Here is a 21,764-nt window from a genome sequence, read left to right on the forward strand (position 1 = left end):
TACGGAACTGTGAAGCAGGGATTTCAAGGTTTACTAGGATATCACAAACAAAATTAATCCTGTAACTTTTTAGTGGTTTTACAACCGAAACCACCTCTCATAATCCAGTGACGGTAGTAATAAGAACGCTGGTGATGGTCTTCATTAAAAAAAATCGTCTTCTACCGATCGCGCCGGTGTTGGAGGTGCGACGCAGTGCGACAACTCACCGCTCTTGGGAAAGCTGACGATCCAGTGGTCATCAGTGTGGACGGTCATGTCCTGAATACGGTCGCCGAATTCCGTGTAATACTTGGGGAGGACGGCGCCACTCGGTTCTGCGCGAACGTAGCCGCCGCGGAACTGCGAGGTGAAGTCTCTGGCGGCGATGCGGCCAAACTCGCCCTCCAGCTCAGAGTATCGCAAGCGCGTCATGCCGTCGTCTGGTCGCCGCACGTACCGGGCGGAAGGCGCAGCGACAATGCAGAGCCGCGCCGGCCGGGGGCCCATTTGGCTGCGCGCGGTCTCTGCTGACCTTGCTCCGCTCGATAAAACCGTTGTGCAGCCTTCTCCACGGCACCGTAACTGTCACCCCAGCCTGCGCACCACTGTTCACTTACGTCACTGAATCACCGCTCCACAAACAGTGATTCGCTGGATACCCGGCTTCGTAGCGGTTTGTCACTGTCGTTCGCGACGCCAGGGGTCGGCAGCGACATTGGTGCACTTAGGGCCAATTTAAGGCCAGGAGACGCAAGCTGCCATTTGGAACGTCCAGTTGAGAAGGACGCCAAGAGACGCGTAAGTGAAGAACTTACAGGGTGATGCTTATTGAATTACATAAAATAAAATTGTCATAACTTCTGAACGGTTTGCTTTAGGACGTTCAAACTGCACGGTTGGTCGCGCGGCATGACGGGAACTAGAATGCGCTGTATGTTTTCGTCGTCAATGAGCAAAATTGGCGCATTTGGGGGACTGAGAATCCGATTTTCGCGATCGAGAAGTCTCTTCACCCTCAACTGGTGACTGTGCGGTGTGCAATGTCCAGTCACGGAATAATCGGTGCGATATTCCTTCGCCGCGCGGGATTAGCCAAGCGGTCTAAGACGCTGCAGTCATGGACTGTGCGGCTTGTCCGGCGGAGGTTCGAGTCCTCCCTGGGGCATGGGTGTGTGTGTTAGTCCTTAAGATAATTTAGGTTAAGTAGTGTGTAAGCTTAGGGACTGATGACCTTAGCAGTTAAGTCCCATACGATTGCACACACATTTGATGTTCCTTCATGGCACGGTGACTAACTACCTAATGGTATGTGGAGGTTTTGGGAGATGATTTCATCCCCATTATCCAAAATGACCCTGATTTCGACAAGATGTGGTTCATGAAAGACGGGGCTCGACCGCAACGAAGCGGGAGAGTGTTTGATGGAGCACTCTGAGGACCGCATTCTGGCTCTGGGGTACCCAGAGGCCACTGGCATGGACCTCGATTAGCCGCCATATTCTCCGGATCTTAACACATGCAACTCCTTTTAGTGGGGCTTTATTAAAGACAAGGTGTGCAGCAATAACCCCAGAATCATTGCTGAGCTGAAAATATCCATTCAGAAGGTCCATCGTCAGTGCTTCGATACATGAGCGGATCATGCAGAATTCCGCTATTCGTCTGCGCCACATCATTGCTAATGATGATAAGCATATGGAACATGTCATAACCTAAATCCGAATATCTGCACTGACGTTTACATGTTGAATGAAGAGTGTGCACAACGTAGTTCCTAATTAATTTACTCTTTTTCGTATAATTCAATAATTGTCACGCAGCATACAGTATTAGCACTATGGGACTTAACATCTGAGGTCATCAGTCACTTAGAACTTAGAACTACTTAAACCTAACTAACCTAAGGACATCACACACATCCATGCCCGAGGCATGATTCGGACCTGCGACCATAGCAGTCGCGCGGATCCAGACTGAAGCGCCTAGAACCGCTCGGCCACCACGGCCGGCATACAGTGTTATTCCGTGATGATTTATAGATATGAGTGGTATCTGTTCTGTCACACGCGACCGACAGAAGTGTCATCACTCATATCTATAATTCCATTGGCGCCGTGACTGTTTGATGAAAAAGTTTCATTGGGGACGCACAAGAACTTCTACGACAATCAGAAAACTGCGAATAGAAGGTTAATGGCCGGGGGTCGTTACGGTGCGGTGACCGGGTAACTGGGAATTTGAGTGTGACGAAAAGCGTGTCCACAGGGCTGAGGCATAACGCTGATTTTTTAAGGCAATGCACTGCTTCATCCCCTGCAGTTGGGGTGTAACTGGTTGGGAAATGTAATTGCTACATATGATGATTCCGAAAAGGACCAGGACAATGGATCGGCTCCACCACCACACGTGAAGACATGCCCGGCTGGAACACAAGGCACAATAGGATCGGCGAGGAACATTCCCACGAAGAGAGAAAACTCCGTCAGAACAGGCCTCGGAAGGCCCACCCGTTTCGACCGACCGTCGGGTCATCCTCAGCTATGGGTGTCACTGGCTGCGAATATGGAGGGGCATGTGGCCAGCATACCGCACTCCTGGGCGTTGTCAGTTTTCTTGACCTGAGCCGCTACTTCTCAGTCAAGCAGCTCCTCGACTGGCCTCACAAGGGCTGCATGCACCCTGCTGCAACAGCACTCGGCAGACCCGTACAGCCACCCATCCAAGTGCTAGCCAAGCCTGACAGCGCTTAACTCACAAAGAGAGATGCGGTGCGTTATTGTTTTGTACTGAAAGAAGCAGTTTATGTCTCGTATTTGTTATACCATTTATGTAATACCTACTGTTATCAGTTCTTCCCTCTAAATAAAGAAAAAAAGCGGTTAACACAACTGCTCTAGGTACGAGGACCATTAGGGTTCGAGTCCCAATCCAGCATAAATTTTCAATTGTCCCCGTTGCATTGCCGCAGTGTCCTGTGCGGCTGGACATCATTATTTCCTTCCTATCTCTTTTTGATTCCGTTTTCTTTCCATTTCTTTCATCCCAATTATTCGTGTCCGTGATAATGTTACAAATTTTCAAGGGTTATGGAGAAGGGCAAATGTATCAGTTAAAGGTAAGGGACACTGGTCTGGAAGCGACCGAGCCGAAAGCTATAAGTGAAACATCTGACAGTGGAACACACGTACCGGTACTGTTATTGCTAAGACTAAAGGGTAGGCAATCCCGATTAGCACTTCTTATCCGCCAACGGATGGGTTTCAGCATGTTGGAATCCCACCTCGAGGACTTTTAACATTGCAGCGCGTCAGCAATCGTGAATAATTTAATGATTATAAAGAATCCGCCTCGATTGCAAATAGAAACCGGATGTTGACCTAGGTTTCGGCGCGGATAACCACGTCGTCTTCGGAACACACTAAATCTGCAAACTGCCTAAAGAGGCATGGTCCAACAATAATACAGAACGCCCGAAAGGGCAAGAGACTCTCATAAAATGTAAAATAAACGGTACGTGTGCACCATGTCAATAGCTCTACTTAGCTCAAACATCAGAAGCGTGCTTCATCACCCCAGCCAGTTTACCAGAGAGTCCGCGGCCCACCGAACGTTGGCTGGGGTGAGGAAGCACGCTTCTGACGTTTGAGCTAAGTACAGCTATTGACATGGAACACACGTACCGTTTATTTTACATTTTATGAGAGTCTTTTGCCCTTTCGGGCGTTCTGTATTAATGTTGGACCACGCCTCTTTAGGCAGTTTGTAGTTCTAGTGTGTTCCGAAGACGGCGTGGTTATCCGCGCCGAAACCTAGGTCAACATCCGGTTTCTATTTGCAATCGAGGCGGATTCTTTATAATCATTGAATCCCACCTCACTTTGAACTGGCGGTTCGTCAACATCTGGACCAGACGTCCACTGTTAGGTGGAAAGATAGAGCAGGTCCTGTTTCCTGGCCGGCACGTACAGCAGATCTCACTGCACTTGATTTGTTCTTGTGTACGAGACGCCCACCGAGGCTGAAGTAGTTCTCCTGGCAAGAATTCTCAGTGCTTACGACTCTCTTCAAAAGACGCCGAGGATATTAGGATGCCGAGCCTGTATTGACGCTGGGGGACGTAATTTTCAATTAGTGTTGTAAATGTAACAGCTTGTGGAACTTGTTCGGGTAAATTGAATCCATTATCACAGTACTGTAGAGTTGGGATTTTCGGTCTGCCTGACATGAACTCCCGTGCGCCGTTACTTGTCCATCAACAGGAAATATTATCTTACGGCTCTGGGGAGTGTTCAACGGGAATTGTAAATTTCATGATGATGGTTCGGAAGTTGAGGGCCTTAGTTTGAGCGCTGCGCGAGGCTAAGGTGGAACTTGAGTCGATTTTCGCTTATACCTTTCGACTCCGTCGTTTCCAGACTAGGGTCCCTACCTCAAATCACAAATTTACAATTCTCCATCATCCCTCAATATTTGTAACATCATCATGTAATCAGCGTGTGTACACGGTCCATCACAGTAGCGGAAACTGACACAGGTGCAAGGATACGATAACAGAAGGAAAAGCGTTCCAGTAAACGTGGGTTTGCATACTAGCTGTTTGCGAGGTAGTTGAGGATGTGTGATTACAAACTGACTCTAGTTTTAATACGAACTATTGTCCTAATTGGAGTACAAATGTATTTGAAATGTGAACTTTTCGAAAAATTCCCCGTCAAATTTCGCAGAAGGCCTAGCTTAACAAGAGATGCAATACTATTCCAGCATGTTATACACTGTTTTTGTAATACATTACGACAGCAGCGCTCCAAGCGAACAATACGATATTGGATGTATGCGAATAGTGTCGTTTAAATCGATTTGTAATACAATTTCTACAATAGTGAGCGTATATAGCACAATAAAAATTGGGAGTAACAAAATAATTACACCATATTTGTCTCTTTTTAGTTTCCTAAGGATCCTGGGTGGTACAAAACGGTACATTACAGGATAGTTTGCTTACGATTCTCTCGTACGCCACAGACATTTACTGAAGATAGTCACTTCGTTTTAGGAACAAAAAAAGTGACTGGTAAACAATCGAAAAAGGTCGTGTATCTGCGCAATAAAATGAAATTTCGCTCGATACGCTTCCAGCTAAATCCGTGAAAGCAAAACACAGGGAACTTGTATGGAAATCAATACGTACATTACTTAACGTACCAGATGGGCCAACGTAACTGTAGTCTAAAGGGAAACCGCACAGACGTGATAATAAAATGCCGCGCGGGATTAGCCGAGCGGTCTCAGTCATGGACTGTGCGGCTGGTCCCGGCGGAGGTTCGAGTCCTCCCTCGGGCATGGGTGTGTGTGTTTGTCCTTAGGATAGTTTGGGTTAAGTAGTGTGTAAGTTTAGGGACTGATGACCTTAGCAGTTAAGTCCCATAAGATTTCGCACACATTTGAACATTTTTTGATAATAAAACGTCAAAAGCAATAAAGCTATTATGCCAGTACAGAAAAACCAGTTCCACAATTTTTGCTACATCTGAGCCACAAACGCCAAGAATCTTCAAAAAATTCGCTTTTGAAACAAAAGTAACTACATTTTCAAGAAATTTCATATATTTGAACATCGAGTCGAGTATAAAAATTTGCGAGTCATTAGACTCCATACAGAATTGTTGCGCTTCAAGAAAAGTGACTGTCATAATAAGAATAGACAACAGAAATAAATCCTTCTCATCCATTAAATATGTGTTTACATTCTCTTGCTTTCAGCGGAGCGGCAGTTTTACGCATATTCGAAACTTGAATAAGTTGTAGCATATGTCACTGAATCAGTGAGATTCGGCTGTTTTTAGATTTGTTTGACGATTATTCATGGTCCCTGATAATTTACTAACGTTTGAAAGGAAAAAATGTAACTAGTCCGTTAGTTAAGTGGAAAAATAATTAAAAGCAAACATCTTACGTCTGGCTTTCTCGTGGCTAGGGGCATAGTGTCGTTCCAACTGTTAGACAGTTAGCAACTTTCACAGCAGTGAATGTCACGACTGTATATATTAGACTGTGGCGGTACGTGTTACAAATTACTGTACACCCGTACATGTTGAAGGAGTTGTTGCACGTGTCGTTTCCACATCTGGAGGAAATACTCCAGTGATCTGTGCAGTGAGTAATGAGCGCTTTCAAACACCCTCGGATCTTCTCGTAAATCTTGACGGACTGTGCAGTTCGCTGCTCCAGTCCTTATACCGCATGAGCATGAGCGCTGTACATTTTACTTCTGAGATGACCCCAGACGGAAAACTCCAGGGGCCCGAGGTCAGCTGACGTCGGAGACGAAGGTGCAGTCTGTATTCAACCAACCCATTTGGACCATCCTAAAGCTTTAGATGTCATCTCAGGTCAGCAGCAAAATGTGCCTGAGCCCCACGTTCCGCAACGACACGCAATGTACGGTAGGTCGTGGGTAAAACTTGCCTTCAATTAGGTGGGGACTTCCAAATACAGGGGCTGGACAAAAACATGGAAACTCCGAGACAAATGCATAGGTGAACATGAACGCAATTGCTAGCCAAGTCTGCTAGTTTAGCTGTGGTTTTTTCTGCATCTACATCTACATGGATACTCTGCAAATCACAATTAAGTGCCTCGCCGAGGGTTGATCGAACCACCTTCACAGTTCTCTATTATTCCAATCTCGTTTAGCGCGCGGAAAGAATCAACACCTGTATCTTTCCGTACGAGCTTTGATTTATTTTATCGTGGTGATCGTTCCTCCCCATGTAGGTGGGTGTCAACAAAATATTTTCGCATTCGGAGGAGAAAGTTGGTGGTTGGAATTTCGTGAGAAGATTCCGTCGCAACGAAAAACGCCTTTCTTTTAATGATGTCCACCTCAAATCCTGTATCATTTCTGTGACACTCTCTCGCATATTTCACGATAATACAAAACGTGCTGCCTTTCTCTGAACTTTTTCGATGTACTCTGACAGCCCTACCTGGTAAGGATCCCACACCGCGTAGCAGTATTCTAAAAGAGGACGGACAAGCGTAGTGTAGGCAGTCTCCTTAGTAGCTCTGTTACATTTTCTAAGCGTCCTGCCAATAAAACGCAGTCTTTGGTTAGCCTTCCTCACATCATTTTCTATGTGTTTCTTCCAATTTAAGTTGTTCGCGATTGTAATTCCTAGGTAATTAGTTGAATTTACAGCTTTTAGATTAGACTGATTTATCGTGTAACCGAAGTTTAACGAGTTCCTTTTAACACTCATGTGGATGACCTCACACTTTTCGTTATCTAGGGTCAACTGCCACTTTTCGCACCACTCAGATATCTTTTCTTAACCGTTTTGCAGTTTGTTTTGGTCTTCTGATGACTTTATTAGTCGATAAACGACAGCGTCTTCTAAAAACAACCGAAGACGGCTGCTCAGATTGTCTCCCAAATCGTTTATATAGGTAAGGAACAGCAAAGGTCCTATAACACTACCTTGGGGAACGCCAGAAATCACTTCTGTTTTACTCGATGACTTTCCGTCAATTACTACGAACTGTGACCTCTCTGACAGGAAATCACAGATCCAGTCACGTAACTGAGACGATATTCCATAAGCAAGCAAATTTCACTACGAGCCGCTTGTGTGGTACCGTGTCAAAAGCCTTCCGGAAATCGATAAATACGGATTAGATCTGAAAAATCCCTTGTCAATAGCACTCAACACTTCATGTGAATAAAGAGCTAGTTGCGTCTTACAGGAACGATGTTTTCTAAACCCATGTTGACTGTGTGTCAATAGACCGTTTTCTTCGAGGTAATTCGTAATGTTCGAAGACAATATATGTTCCAGAATCCTGCTGCATATCGGCGTTAACGATATGGGCCTGTAATTTAGTGGATTACTCCTACTACCTTTCTTGAATATTGGTGTGCCCTGTGCACTTTTGCAGTCTTTGAGTACGGATCTTTCGTCGAGCGAACGGTTGTATATGATTGTTAAGTACGGAGCTAATGCATCAGCATACTCTGAAAGGAACCTAACTGGTATACAATCTGGATCAGAAGGCTTGCTATTGTTAAGTGATTTAAGTGCTTCATTACTCCGAGGATATTTACTTCTACGTTACTCATGTTGGCAAATGTTCTCGATTCGAATTATGGAATATTTACTTCGTCTTCTTTTGTGAAGGCATTTCGGAAGACTGTGTTTAGTTACTCTGCTTTGGCAGCACTGTCTTCGGTAGTATCCCCATTGCTGTCGCGTAGAGTTGTCATTGATTGTTTCTTGCCACTAACATATTTCACATACGACCAGAATCTCTTTGGATTTTCTGCCAGGTTTCGAGACATGAACGGCACCTGTGGAATATCCTAAATACGTTACAAGTGGCAGTCGTGATAAGAACAGTGCTCCGTTGTGAGTGCATCATGTCAGAGCTAAATGAATCCGGACGTGCGCAAATCGTTGGTGGTCGCATGGTGGGTGATTCCGTAACGAATAGAGCCGAAGTGTTCAGTGTTTCAAGAGGCAGGTGATCGTGACAGCAGGTCATTGATGAGGACTGTGACGAAAAATGAGAGGACCACAGCTGCCAAAGTCACTGCAGAAATGATTATCACAGTCGCGAACCCTGTCAGCAGCAAAATACAACGGAGGGAGCTCCATAAACAGAGCTGCAGGGCGGGCTGGAACTCCAAAACCACTAATCAGTAATGCAAGTGTTCGTAATAGGAAAACGTGATGCCGAAGCCATAAAACCTGTACAATGAAGCAATTGAAAGAAACTAATTTGGTAGGATGAGCCAACATCTGGCCCAGTGTACGTGCCACCAGTGAAATATGGCGGGTGTTTGATGATGATTTGGGGGTCATATCGTGGTATCCCATGTTCACTGTTACCTTAACTTTGCACTATTTAGCGGTAAAGAGGATATAACATTCCACTGAAAACAATACAGGACTTGTATTTACCCATTTTGAAACGACTGGAAGCCCTTTCGAATGCCAACTTGTTCCCTACACAGTATTAGATATTGTAATGTTACTCCCCACGGTCGCATCGCTGCTAAAGTTTATGCGACCATTTAAAAAGTTGATCTGGACCATCCAGTGGTAGAATATTTGTTCCCCAATGCTGATGCAGTGTTCCGACGTGACAGGGCCCCTTTTCATACAGATTGCGTCGACCATGGCTGGTTTGTGAGCACGAGGATGAATTGTCGCATTTCCCCTGACCAGCACGTGCACCAGATTTCAACGTTATTAAACCTTTGTCGTCTACTTTGAAGAGAATGGTGACTGATCGGTATATACCTGCATCATTGTTACCTGAATTTTCCACTATTTAGCGGGAGGGAGAGTATAACATTCCACAGAAAACAATACAGGACTTGTATTTACCCATTTCGAGACGACTGGAAGCTCTTCAGAACGCCAACTTGTTTCCTAGACAGTATTAGATATTTTAATGTACTATGTTTTTGTATTTATCCAACTCGTGTATGACTCATACACCGCGTAGAAAATGGCCGTTGAGAGCGAGGGAAGAAAACCATTTTTTCATAATGTGTGGCCACAGTCTTAATACAGGGTGATTCAAAAAGATTACCACAACTTTAAAAATGTGTATTTAATGAAAGAAACATAATATAACCTTCTGTTATACATCATTACAAAGAGTATTTAAAAAGGTTTTTTTTCACTCAAAAACAAGTTCACAGATGTTCAATATGGCCCCCTCCAGACACTCGAGCAATATCAACCCGATACTCCAACTCGTTCCTCACTCTCTGTAGCATATCAGGCGTAACAGTCTGGATAGCTGCTGTTATTTCTCGTTTCAAATCATCAATGGTGGCTGGGAGAGGTGGCCGAAACACCATATCCTTAACATACCCCCATAAGAAAAAATCGCAGGGGGTAAGATCAGAGCTTCTTGGAGGCCAGTGATGAAGTGCTCTGTCACGGGCTGCCTGGCGGCCGATCCATCGCCTCGGGTAGTTGACGTTCAGGTTTCATAACTAACCTTTTTCGTAGGACTCTCCATACAGTTGATTGTGGAATTTGCAGCTCTCTGCTAGCTCTGCGAGTCGATTTTCCTGGGCTGCGAACAAATGCTTGCTGGATGCGTGCTACATTTTCATCACTCGTTCTCGGCCGTCCAGAACTTTTCCCTTTGCACGAACACCCATTCTCTGTAAACTGTTTATATCAACGTTTAATACACGACCTATCAGGAGGTTTAACACCATACTTCGTTCGAAATGCACGCTGAACAACTGTCGTCGATTCACTTCTGCCGTGCTCAATAACACAAAAAGCTTTCTGTTGAGCGGTCGCCATCTTAGCATCAACTGACGCTGACGCCTAGTCAACAGCGCCTCAAGTGAGCAAATGTACAACTAAATGAAACTTTATAGCTCCCTTAATTCGCCGACAGATAGTGCTTAGCTCTGCCTTTTTTCGTTGCAGAGTTTTAAATTCCTAAAGTTGTGGTATTCTTTTTGAATCACTCTGTATATTTCTTTAAAGTCAGTACCGCCATTAGACTGTTTTTTATTTACAGTGTTACATTTACACAATCATGATTTCGGTTTCAAAGTGCCATTATCAACTGTTTTAATGTTATACAGTGCCTAAGATGGCATATAGTCGTATTTAAAATACACTATTAGCCAACAGTCTTTCAGTCAAGATGGTATACTCGGTGATAAAACAAAGCAGCACGCTTTTACCAGAAGTATTGACCGTTAGACAATGTGTCTAATAGTGTATTTTAAATACGACAGTATGCCATCTCAGGCACTGTTTAACATTAAAACACTTGATAATGGCACTTTGAAGCCGAAATCATGATCGTGTAAATGTAACACTGCAAATAAAAAACAGTCTAACGGCGGTACTGACTTTAAAGGAAGAAAACCAATTCCGACACTAGGTGACTGAAGAACTCCTCGAGGGCTCAGCTAACAATGCCATTCAACTCTTTCTTTCTTGTCTGTTGCTTATATCTACCAGTGCCGACCAGAGAGTCTTTGAAGCTTTCTGAGTGCGCGTGCAAACTTTCAGGTTCCATCGACAAATAGCATAGTTGCAACAAGGTATTAAAACAGCATCTGTGAGTGAAGCACTTCACAAGCAGCATATTGTCACTGCGGAAAAAGAAACTGTGGGGAATATTCACAAATGTTTGATTTAAATCTGCAGTCGGCAGGAACATAGTTGTTCGATGGACACAGAGGATGACACTATCAGTTGTTCGGTCGAGATCCATGATTTGCTGCGAACGGGGAGATTATCCACAGCTGTTGCACAAGACATGGTGCAGCGCGCTGATGTTCTCATTCACCAGGATCGACATATTACGATTTGGCAGTTGGCACAACAACAACCTAGGTGATTTTCTTTATTCAACCTGATAATGTTCGTCCACAGACGAGTCTGAGAACTTTTGATCGCCTCAAGAAATAGGATTGCGCGGAGCTACCGCATCTACCCTACAGCTCTGACCTAGCGCCCTCTGACTTCTATTCGTTTGGATCATTATGGGGTAGTGTTTGTGGGAGATATTTTGAGAACGACGAGGAGGTGATTCCGAAAGTGAAGAAATGGCGACGTGACTGGAACAAGGAGTGATACCTAAGGGCATAACGACATTGTGTCTCGCTGGAGGATGGCAATAGGACTAGAGCAGGATCGTGTAGAAAAAGAGGGAGTGTAGAGAAAAGCCATTCTTCCATGTGTGTTTTTGCATTACGTGGAATACATAGCTGTAGAAGAAAAAATGTATGTCATCGCTTTCAGGGCGACCGCCGTATGTAGGGCTATACTCTGCAGTACTCGTAATGGTGTGTTGCGGAGGCTACTTCAAGTACCGCTGTGACAGCCCAGCTCTTCTGTTCCAGTCGTGAATGGTGCTGCCTCCATGGTCTTTTCGCGAGGAAGGTAGAAGCAATATGTTGTCTGACTCTCTACTAACGCAAACTCTTGGAATTTTAAAAATATATTACGTCATTATGCAAAACACCTATCTTGGAAATTCTGTCACTAGAGTCATTCCTGTGACGCTTTCGCGTTTATTAAATGAACTTGTGACGAAATGTGTAGCTCTTTTTGGAACCTTCTCTCCCTCCGTCACTCTTGTTTACTAATGGTCAGAGACTGAATCAAAACTAAAGTATCGGTCAACTGAGGGTTTTGTAACTATTCTTATTCGTGGATGGACTAAAGTTACTGATGATTCTTCTTATGAATCTCAGTCCGCGTTTAGTTTGATGTGATCAGCCCACGTTAGATTTCGACATATGCATAATCACAGATATTTGATGTACGTGTTTTATCAGTGATTGTGCTTCTCCGGAATTTCTAGTCTGAAATCGTTCACCGTTCGCAACAGTGAGTCTCGTAATCGGCGCAATTCCGCTTCATTTTCATCTTATTTTATTTCTCATGCATAGATAGACAGATAAACCTCCAATATATTTGGGAGTTACAACTTTATACATATTCCTTCTTAACACTTCGAAGTACCATACTGCCTGTCATCAACCTTCGTCCATTGCAGCTTCAGCCACATTTACAAGATATCTTAATAACACAATCTCCAGTCAGCCGGACTGAAATCCTACATTTTTTGTTATAACTGGGTCCAAAGCCGAAGTAATTCAAATCTTTTTATGACAATAATCTTCCTCGAATTTGTCATTCAAAAAAATGCAGTAATTGACTTTGTTTCAATTAGAACCAGCAACTCGTGTGCTAGATTTCTCCCAACATTCAGGCTAATGGCGCTGTCCCATGTGACTCATCTAACCGTCCATCTGTTGTCCACCCTTAATGATGTTCCTCAGAGCAACGTCTTAGCTGAGGCAAGCCACCGCTATGTAAAATAAACAAAATGATCACGAAGTTAAACGATAACATTGCCTGCAGAAACTACTGCCGTGTGCAAGAGGTAATTTTTTTCATCATTCTCTTGCATCATTATAGCTGGTAATTACGTTAATTGAGACACTGTTTCTTGTCTCACTAACGAGAAGGTATTTGAAATGTGTGTCCAACGCTGTGGGTCGTTTTTATTCTATTTACCAGATGCTTTCGTGCACGGAAACTGTGTTTGTTTAATTGAAGGTTTTCAGCCTATCAACAGTGACGCAAGCTGTTCAAATTTTATACATTATGCTTGTCGTTATGAGAGCCTCGTATGACCTATCCATTTTATAGTGACTTATCTACACCGTATAACTGGAACACACAGCAACCGAACTAGTTAAAATAGTATTTAAAATGCAGCTTACAAGTCAGCATGGATTTTCGTAACCTGACATACTAATCCATACATATTGTACAAATTTAAGTATGTATGTATGTATATGTGTGTGTGTGTGTGTGTGTGTGTGTGTGTGTGTGTGTTCTACATCTCCTCCTAAGCTATTGGGTCGATTTCAACCGAACTTGGTACACAGGTCCCTTATTGTCAGGCACCAATCGCTGTGGGGCTAAGAACCACCTACCTATCGTAGTGTAGGAGATATGACGTCATAAGCAATGAGATGGGTGAAATACGTGGGTGACGGTTAAATTTATTATTTCTTTGCTACCAACTCATCTCACAACACACTATGCAGACAGTATCCGTACATGTCGCTGAATGTACCTATAAAATGTTGTTACTGTGTCACACATAGATCAGGAGGTATGATGTCATAAATACTGAGGTGCGTGAAAAGTTGCTGCGCCTTGAATGACGTTTAAATAATTACTTCTTCTCTCCTAACTCTATTCGTGACATATTTCGCTGACAGTACTCACATATGCGATTGTACAACACATAGTTCAAGAGGTATGATGCCATGAACACGGTGAAACGTGAAAAAATACCGCATCATGCATGAAGTTTTAAGTTTTAGTACATTGTTTCTTTACTACTAAGCCACTCCTATAGTCGGCTCAGCTTAAGGAACAGAACCTAATAGAGCTTTCGACATTTTTCTAATGCGAGGTGCAAACTGCTGTAGGCGGAAACGATAGCCGTCTATAGAGCTATGATGAGGCGTTGGCATAGAGGCGTTTACAAAATCGTGTTGTAGACAAGCGAAGCAGCTTCGCCCAGCGTATACAAACTATCTGGGATCGTGCGTCGTAATTTGGATACTGTACATACACATTTGTACATTATACATATTTGATAGTTTCAAAGGTGTTTTCGCGAATACAAGGAAATGAAATTTTTTCGAAACTTCACTACAAACAGTTCAGTTTTTGTTTTCGTTTCTGATAGAAAATTGTGAAAATGAATACCAGCGCAATGTCGTGTTCGTCGGCTAGTAACAGATAAAGATGTAGACTGCAACTTAATAACTGCTGCAGTCTAATACCTGGCAAACGATCCCCAATGCTGTGTTGAGAACGAGGCCGCACGGCGGAAAGAATTCACGACAAGGCCACAGTGACAATAGGAGCTATCTCGAGGAAACCTCGATGACACGGCGATCCTGTTAGTCACGCCCCTTTAGAAAGTATCGCCCGATTTACTCTTCACGGTGCGGTCTTCGTTGGTCAACAATTGTTTCCTCCAAATGAGAAAAAAATTCTTTAGAAGCTGCAGTTTTTCGTAATCGTACAACTTTGCTACAAATTTTATTGTTCGATAAATGCAAACATCATCATTTCTAGACAGAGAGCAGGAAGCCCACTGACTGTGTAAAGTAACTCTCCTGTGTTGTGATGAACTGATGCTAAATTCAGTTGTCGGTGATAAGAACTGAACTTGACAATAACTGTGGACAGCCTCAGATAAAAGATGCGGCTAAAATTAAAGAATTTAAAAAATAAATTAGAAATAGTATTCACGTTTGGCCTGAAAAATCTGATATTTACTCATATGAAAGACTATTTTGTGGCTTTCTCTGTATTTACGTCTGTGACATTAGTTCACCTAACTTCTTAAATTATACACATATCAGAAAAAGTTTTGCGTCACCCCCGTTCCCAGAAGTACTGAAGAAAGACGTTGACTGTGGATACTGTACCATAGACACAGTCCCTTCGACTCTTCAGAGACGTCACTAAACCCTCCCAAAGATGTAAACAACCATGTATCAGCAGCGCCTATTGGACGGAGGAGGTCCAACAGACGATCAGTGCCAATCATTCCACCAGGAAGAGGTACACGGTGTAACCTCCCCACCGTAATTTATAAAAGGAAAAAAGACAATACTTAATACAAATGGGAGCCGAGTGTAACCTCCCCACAAAAATTTGAAAGAAAGAAACACGACAATATTTAATTGTGGATGCTAATGGACATTGCTGTAAGCGTAACCTGCCCACAATGAAATGTACTGGCAATGGCAACAAAAATGTGAAATACGCAATCTGACTCGAATGTAAATCCTTCAAAAAAAAATTAAAGTCCATTCAGTGATAAGGAAATTCAATTAAACCGAAACATCGGTCTTTGGCCCTGTGTAAAACAATCAGAGTTAAAGTCTTACCTCAGAATAAATGGATGTCACATTTCTGCTCTTGTTGTTGCGCACCGCTTGGAGGAACTGCATTGCAAATAATAATATTCTCTTTTTTTGTGATTTTACTAAAAATTTTCTTTTAAAGAAGTGGAGTGAAATGGGAAGTGCAACGAAATCTTTAGTTCAATAAAAATTAAATTTTTGAAAAAAAATGCTTTTGAAATAAAAATTATTATTGGGGACTTGTTGGAGAATAGTTACAATAAATAAAATTTTTCATTATCTAATGATTATATTAATTAACAGTATACCTTATTCACCATCTTGACCAGTGTTGCCGACCGCTCTCCATGACGACTATTGGCGTACTGCACTGCACGACTACTACTAGAGTACTGCTCTCAACTAGACAGAGCTACAGACTCGCAACGACTACTTGACCGACTCGCAACGACTGACTGACAGACTGAGAACCGCTCGCAACACTCGCGCGGTCAAGCGCAAACTCTCTGGTCACAGATGCTACAATGCCTCGCCATCGCTGCTGCGTTACATACGTGTTTCATAACCCTCCACTGGGGGGGCAAAAATTTGGCAGCGATGGTGAGTCATTTGGACTTGCCAATCGCGGCAAAATTTTTTTAATTAATTAATAAACTTCTACAATTTACAGAATATTTAGATGTAGTACATAAAGTAAATGTTGTGCACACGCACTAAGTACAAGATATATCAGACAAAGACAAAATGTGAGTACAAAACATAGTAACAAATCAGAAAAATGAATATACAAATTATTTGACAGATAACAAAGTGCACAGGCACTGAAAAAATTCTTTAGCACATTCAGAACAAATAAACAGACTGGCAAAAAATATTATGTTGACAAGGGACATGAGTGCACATGCACTGCAGTTGAGAACATATCAGTAATTGATGAAATGTATGTACAATTAGTAACAAATGGCGTAAGTGCATTCGCATTAAAGTACTGAATCTACAGAATAGTAGAAAACATATTGAAAAATGAGAAAAGTGCACAGGCACTGAAGTTCAATAGAAAACATATTAACCTAACAGAAGTGCACATGCACTGTAGTTCAGAAAAAATAAAAATGTATATACAATATAAAAGACAAGAGTGTACATACGTATACTGTACTTCAGAACAAATTGAAAAATGTCTTTAGCATTTTCGCAATAAATAAACATAATGGCAAAAAAATCATGTCGACAGTGACATAAGTGTACTCGCATGTGACAAGAATCAGGATAGGAAAGGGAAGGATTGCATCATGGTTGTAGCACTTTAGATTGCACACAGCTGTTCTGAAAGTCCATATCTTTCCACAGTAGTACAACACCAAGTGACACAACTTGAAGTTCTTTTCCCATCAGAATTTATCAGCGTAGCCAACACACTGAACTGTCATAGTAATGTTCCATGTTTTCATTTTGGCAGTACATTAGGTACACCAAACAGTGGGACCATAATAACGTCTTCATCGCTCACGGTGGTGGACAGCATGTCGTGTCAACACCACTCTCTTACAAGGCACACCCACGTAGAATTAGTGCAAAACCAAATATAGTGCTCCATGATCACTAGGATAAACAGGACAAATGGACATTGCAATAATTCAGGGTAGTCAGCTTATGAGGTGAAGGACATCAAGTCACATAATATTGACAATTAGAGACTTAATTAGTTTGTGGCATTCATAGCCCAGTTATTGAACATTTCTGTACCAAGTATGTAGTATTACAGAAAAATGTTCATTAATTGTTTTACATGGAATCAGTAGCCTTCTTTTCCTGGTTACAAAGCATTATTAAATAATCGCATTCTTTTCAGTTACAGAGTGTAATTAAGAATCATTAACCTTCTCCTAATTACAGTTAATTAATCATTTGTCATTCCAATAATAATCATTAGCCTTTTCCTAATTACAGTTAATTAATCATTTGTCGTTAATTAATCATTTGTCATTCCAATAGTAAGAATTATTAGTCTTCTCCTAATTACAAAGCATTATTAAACAGTACCATAGTTAATTAATTATGTGTCATTCCAATCTATTAAGAATCACTAGCTGGCATCATGGGTAATCGTATTACAATAAACAGTGGCGGTCCTTGGCCAGTTACAAAGTATATTTAGTATGACAGAATAATGTTCATCATAAGTCTTAGTTGAAAAGGAGAGTCAATTATTGGCCTAGCATTAACATAATACATTGAGTGATACAAATTATTGGCACTCATTGGCCATTAACCAAAACATGAAAACTCAACATGGGAAAAAAAGGGCTAATTAATGGCATAATTAATAACAATTCTTCAAGTGACATTAGTTATTGGCACTCAGTGGCCAGCAAGTATTGAATAGAATCATCATTCAGTATTATTCAGATTATTACGAAGTCATTATTAAAAACAGTTAATTACAGTCATAGCATTAATAATCGTGGGCATTATAAGTAGTCTCATTACAATAAACAGTGTTTCTCCTTCAATAGTATTCAGATCATTACGAAGTCATTATTAAAATCAGTTAATTACAGTCAAAGTATTAATAATCACAGGCATTATAAGTAGTCTCATTACGATAAACAGTGTTTCTCCTTCAGTAGTATTCAGATCATTACAAAGTCATTATTAAAATCAGTTAATTACAGTCATAGCATTAATAATCACAGGCATTATAAGTAGTCTCATTACAATAAACAGTGGCAGTTATTAACTAGTGACAAAGCATTATTTTAAATATATACTCTTTTTTTTTGTCTCATTAAGAAGTCATTACTCAAGTGACATACTATTCAGAGCTAATCAGTATTATTCAGAATTTTCTCAAACTGGTATCACTATTTGGGACTGGTAATACATTTTTTTTTTGTTAGCAATGCATTGCGTTGAGATCGATAATTAATTGCTGAGGCATAACACTATTTGCTTTTGACCTATTGCTGCAAATGAGGATAGGTAACGTCATTCGTCATGAGTCAGCTGTAGCAAGGTTATGCAACAAGGCAGTATATGTGATCACATTCATAAATGATAAACACAAATGGGTAAAAAAAAATAAAAATGCAAGTACTAGAACAGGTATAATAACTAACAGGTTTAGTAAGTATCATGAAAAGCTTCTCCTGGAAAAAATACAAAATGGATTATTAACCTGAAAGAAGAAACTCACACTATGCTGAAAAGTAGTGAACTTCGAATTAACAGGTAGTGAAATGTGTATAAAAATGTGTTCCATAGCTGTCCTTTCCAAAACTTTCTGTCATCCTACTATGCAATGTAACACCTGCTGTCAAAACAAACTGCAACAAATACTTAAATAACTACGTAGCATAAATACATAACTTCAACATTATCCTCATCTGTAAAGAAAAAACTTCATTATCCATCACTTCATTATCCATATTATCATAACTTCATTATTATCACCACCTGTAAAGAAAAACTTCATTATTCATAACATCATATCCTTCATCATCATTCATCAGTATTAATTATCATCTGCAAAAAATCACTTCATTACTCATTATCCAACTATTCCTTAACTCTAACATATTTCATCACTAAAACTAAGATGTGTAGTTCAGTCTGACAGCCTGCATCAATCACCTTGTATTCTGAAAGAAAAAATTAGTTAAGACTGCTATTCTATGATGAGTATTGTATATTCTTGTTAATGCTTGTTAATCCTGATCCATTTACTCTTCCTCATAAAGTTATTGCATCTCCTTTCGTTTATTCCATAGGTGAAATTCCCATTTATGGTAAATTTATTTCTTAGAATCATCATTCCTTTCTGAAATTCATGAACAAAGATTAATGTCCTGCATTTAAATCATATACCCACTAGATAATGACCGGTTAATGGTGACGCAATTAAGCATACAGCATAACATGACAGAAAACGTAATATGTCAAAGACATTGACAGTGTTCAGATGCAAAAATGTACAGAGAATATCACAATGCAGCAGCAAAAAATGTAAAACAGTCACGATGTTGAGATGTCATAAGGCAAAAAAAAAAAATGTCAAAGTCAACAGGTGTGTTATATCTTAACTATTTCACAGTGCATATAAACAAAACTGGAATACAATCGTACATAAAAAGACAAATGTGACGTTCGTTGTGTTCAGCTTGTATGTAGTGTAGTTAATCGAGGCGAGACTTAAAGACTTTAATGAAAAAAAATGTAATGACATTAACATGTCATTAGCTAACATTGCATAATTAGTCATAAAATACGTAGGTTCGTCTGGAAAAGTATGCACGGTCTGATGTGTAACGACAAGAAAAGCGACCTGCTAACCTTACCTTGTCGGGCACTTGCCAAGAAAAAAATACGATAATCATCAGTAATTAGTCAAGTGAAATAATTGCATTAGTAAATGGCATCATCAGTGTGTTGAATCATACAGTGGTTTCACTCAATAAACGGTTTAATGTCTGAGATATGGTGATTGCCTTTCGATTTTCTGGTTCTCAAAGTTTCGACGTGTACAACATTGGGGTGAGGGATGCTGCGAATCCGATATGGACCTGCGTATAGAAGTTCAAATTTACTGCACTTACCTTTTAATTTGCTGGATAAATAGTGTGTACGTATTAATATCTTCTGTCCAACGTGAAAGCCGCGGCGTGTACAAACCTGTTTTTGCTGTCTTCTCCGGCGCTCTGCGGCACGTTTGATGTTGTTCAGCGCAATGTTAATTATTTCGTGGTGTCGTAGGCGACGACTTTTGGGAAATTTTACTAATTCTTTAATTTTGTTTGGTGGTTCAACGTTTTTCAGTATAACAGACGGAGATAGCATAGTGGATTCATTTGGAATGGAATTAATTACATCTTGGAATGAGAGTAAGTGTGTATCCCAATCAATATGTTTTTTGTGGCAGTATATTCGGCACAGCTTACCAATTTCTTTCATTAATCTTTCACAGGGGTTCGAAGAAGCGTGGTACTTGGATATATAGATCGGAGAAATGTTTCTGGCTCGTAACATGCGTGTCCATACGGTACTACGAAATTGAGATCCATTGTCAGAAATTACTTTCATTACATGCCCTACATGAGATAGAAAATGTTTTACAAATGCTTTCGAAACAGTTTTGGCAGTAGCTTTGCGTAATGGAGTGAACGTAACAAATTTTGAAGTGAGCTCAACAGCGACAAAGATGTAGCAAAAACCTCTGTTAGTTCTGGGAATCGGACCAAAAATGTCTACTGCAGCCATGTGTCTTAATTTAACAGGTATAATGGGATATAATGGAGGAATATGTGAAGTGGTGTCTGATTTAGCTTTCTGGCAAATTTTACAGGACGCTAAAACTCGTCGTATACGTTTTTCCATGTTAGTAAAATAACAGTTCTGTCTCAGTATAAGAAAACATTTTCTTGCTCCGTAATGTGCGTAACTTAAATGAGTGTACCAAATTAGTTTGTTAACCAGTTCGTCAGGAATGCATAATAACCAATTGTTGCTGTCTGGATGAGAGCGGCGAAACAGAATGTCATTGCGTACAGTGTAGTGGTTTCTAATCGTAACATTTTTCCTATCTTGCCAAAGGTGTTTAATTTCTTTCCACACATTGTCTTTATTTTGCTCCTTTGCTATGTCCTGTAATGACGATGAAATAAAGTTTTCAAATGCAACTTGTTGAATGTACATGACACTGAAATTTGTTTTGCAGAAGTTGGTTGCTACGTCTTGCTGATTGTTGCCGAGAGAACGCGATAGTGCGTCTGCTATAACATTTTGTGTGCCGGGAATGTGAACTATTGTAAAATTAAATTCTTGTAAATATAGTTTCCATCTACTTAATCTATCATGAGTAAATTTGGCCGAAAGTAAAAATTGTATCGCTCTGTGATCTGTGTAAACAGTGGTATGTCTGCCATAAAGAAAGTGCCTAAATCTCGTGAAAGCCCATACAACACATAATGTTTCAAGTTCTGTAACGGAATAATTTCGCTCAGCAGGTGACAAAATGCGACTTGCAAATGCAATGTTTTTAATTATTGTAGAACCATCTTCCTCAATTTCCTGGAAAATATGTACGCCGAAAGCGGTGTTGGAACTGTCGGTGGCAATGGAAAAATTTCTAGTAAGGTCTGGGTGCGATAAAAGTGGAGCATTCAACAAAGCATGTTTCAAATAACATTCTCGTGAACAAAATTCTGCGTGTCAAAAGTAATGTTTGCGTTACTGTAATATGCAATCTGTGCTGTATCTGGTTAAAATTTATCGTACGTGTTATTATTTACGGGAGAATGTTGTGGCATATCCACTATACGAACTGTTC

At 40.9% G+C, this 21,764-nt stretch overlaps 1 protein-coding gene across 2 annotated transcripts in view; it reads right to left on the reverse strand.

Moving 5' to 3' along the window:
- The window catches only part of LOC124789579 (luciferin sulfotransferase-like), a 172,269-nt gene that overhangs the window by 77,203 nt on the left and 73,302 nt on the right, over positions 1-21,764 (reverse strand). The window contains exon 1 of one of the 2 annotated variants that reach the window (XM_047256985.1): positions 210-459. The exons of the other annotated variant lie outside the window; for it this stretch is intronic. Coding sequence (XP_047112941.1) covers positions 210-414 — 205 coding nt within the window. The 5' untranslated portion in view covers positions 415-459. Of the gene's footprint in view, positions 1-209; positions 460-21,764 lie in introns of those variants that run through there. 2 annotated transcript variants of the gene reach the window in all.

The sequence above is a fragment of the Schistocerca piceifrons genome, chromosome 3, assembly GCF_021461385.2.
Source record: "Schistocerca piceifrons isolate TAMUIC-IGC-003096 chromosome 3, iqSchPice1.1, whole genome shotgun sequence".
NCBI lineage: Eukaryota > Metazoa > Arthropoda > Insecta > Orthoptera > Acrididae > Schistocerca > Schistocerca piceifrons.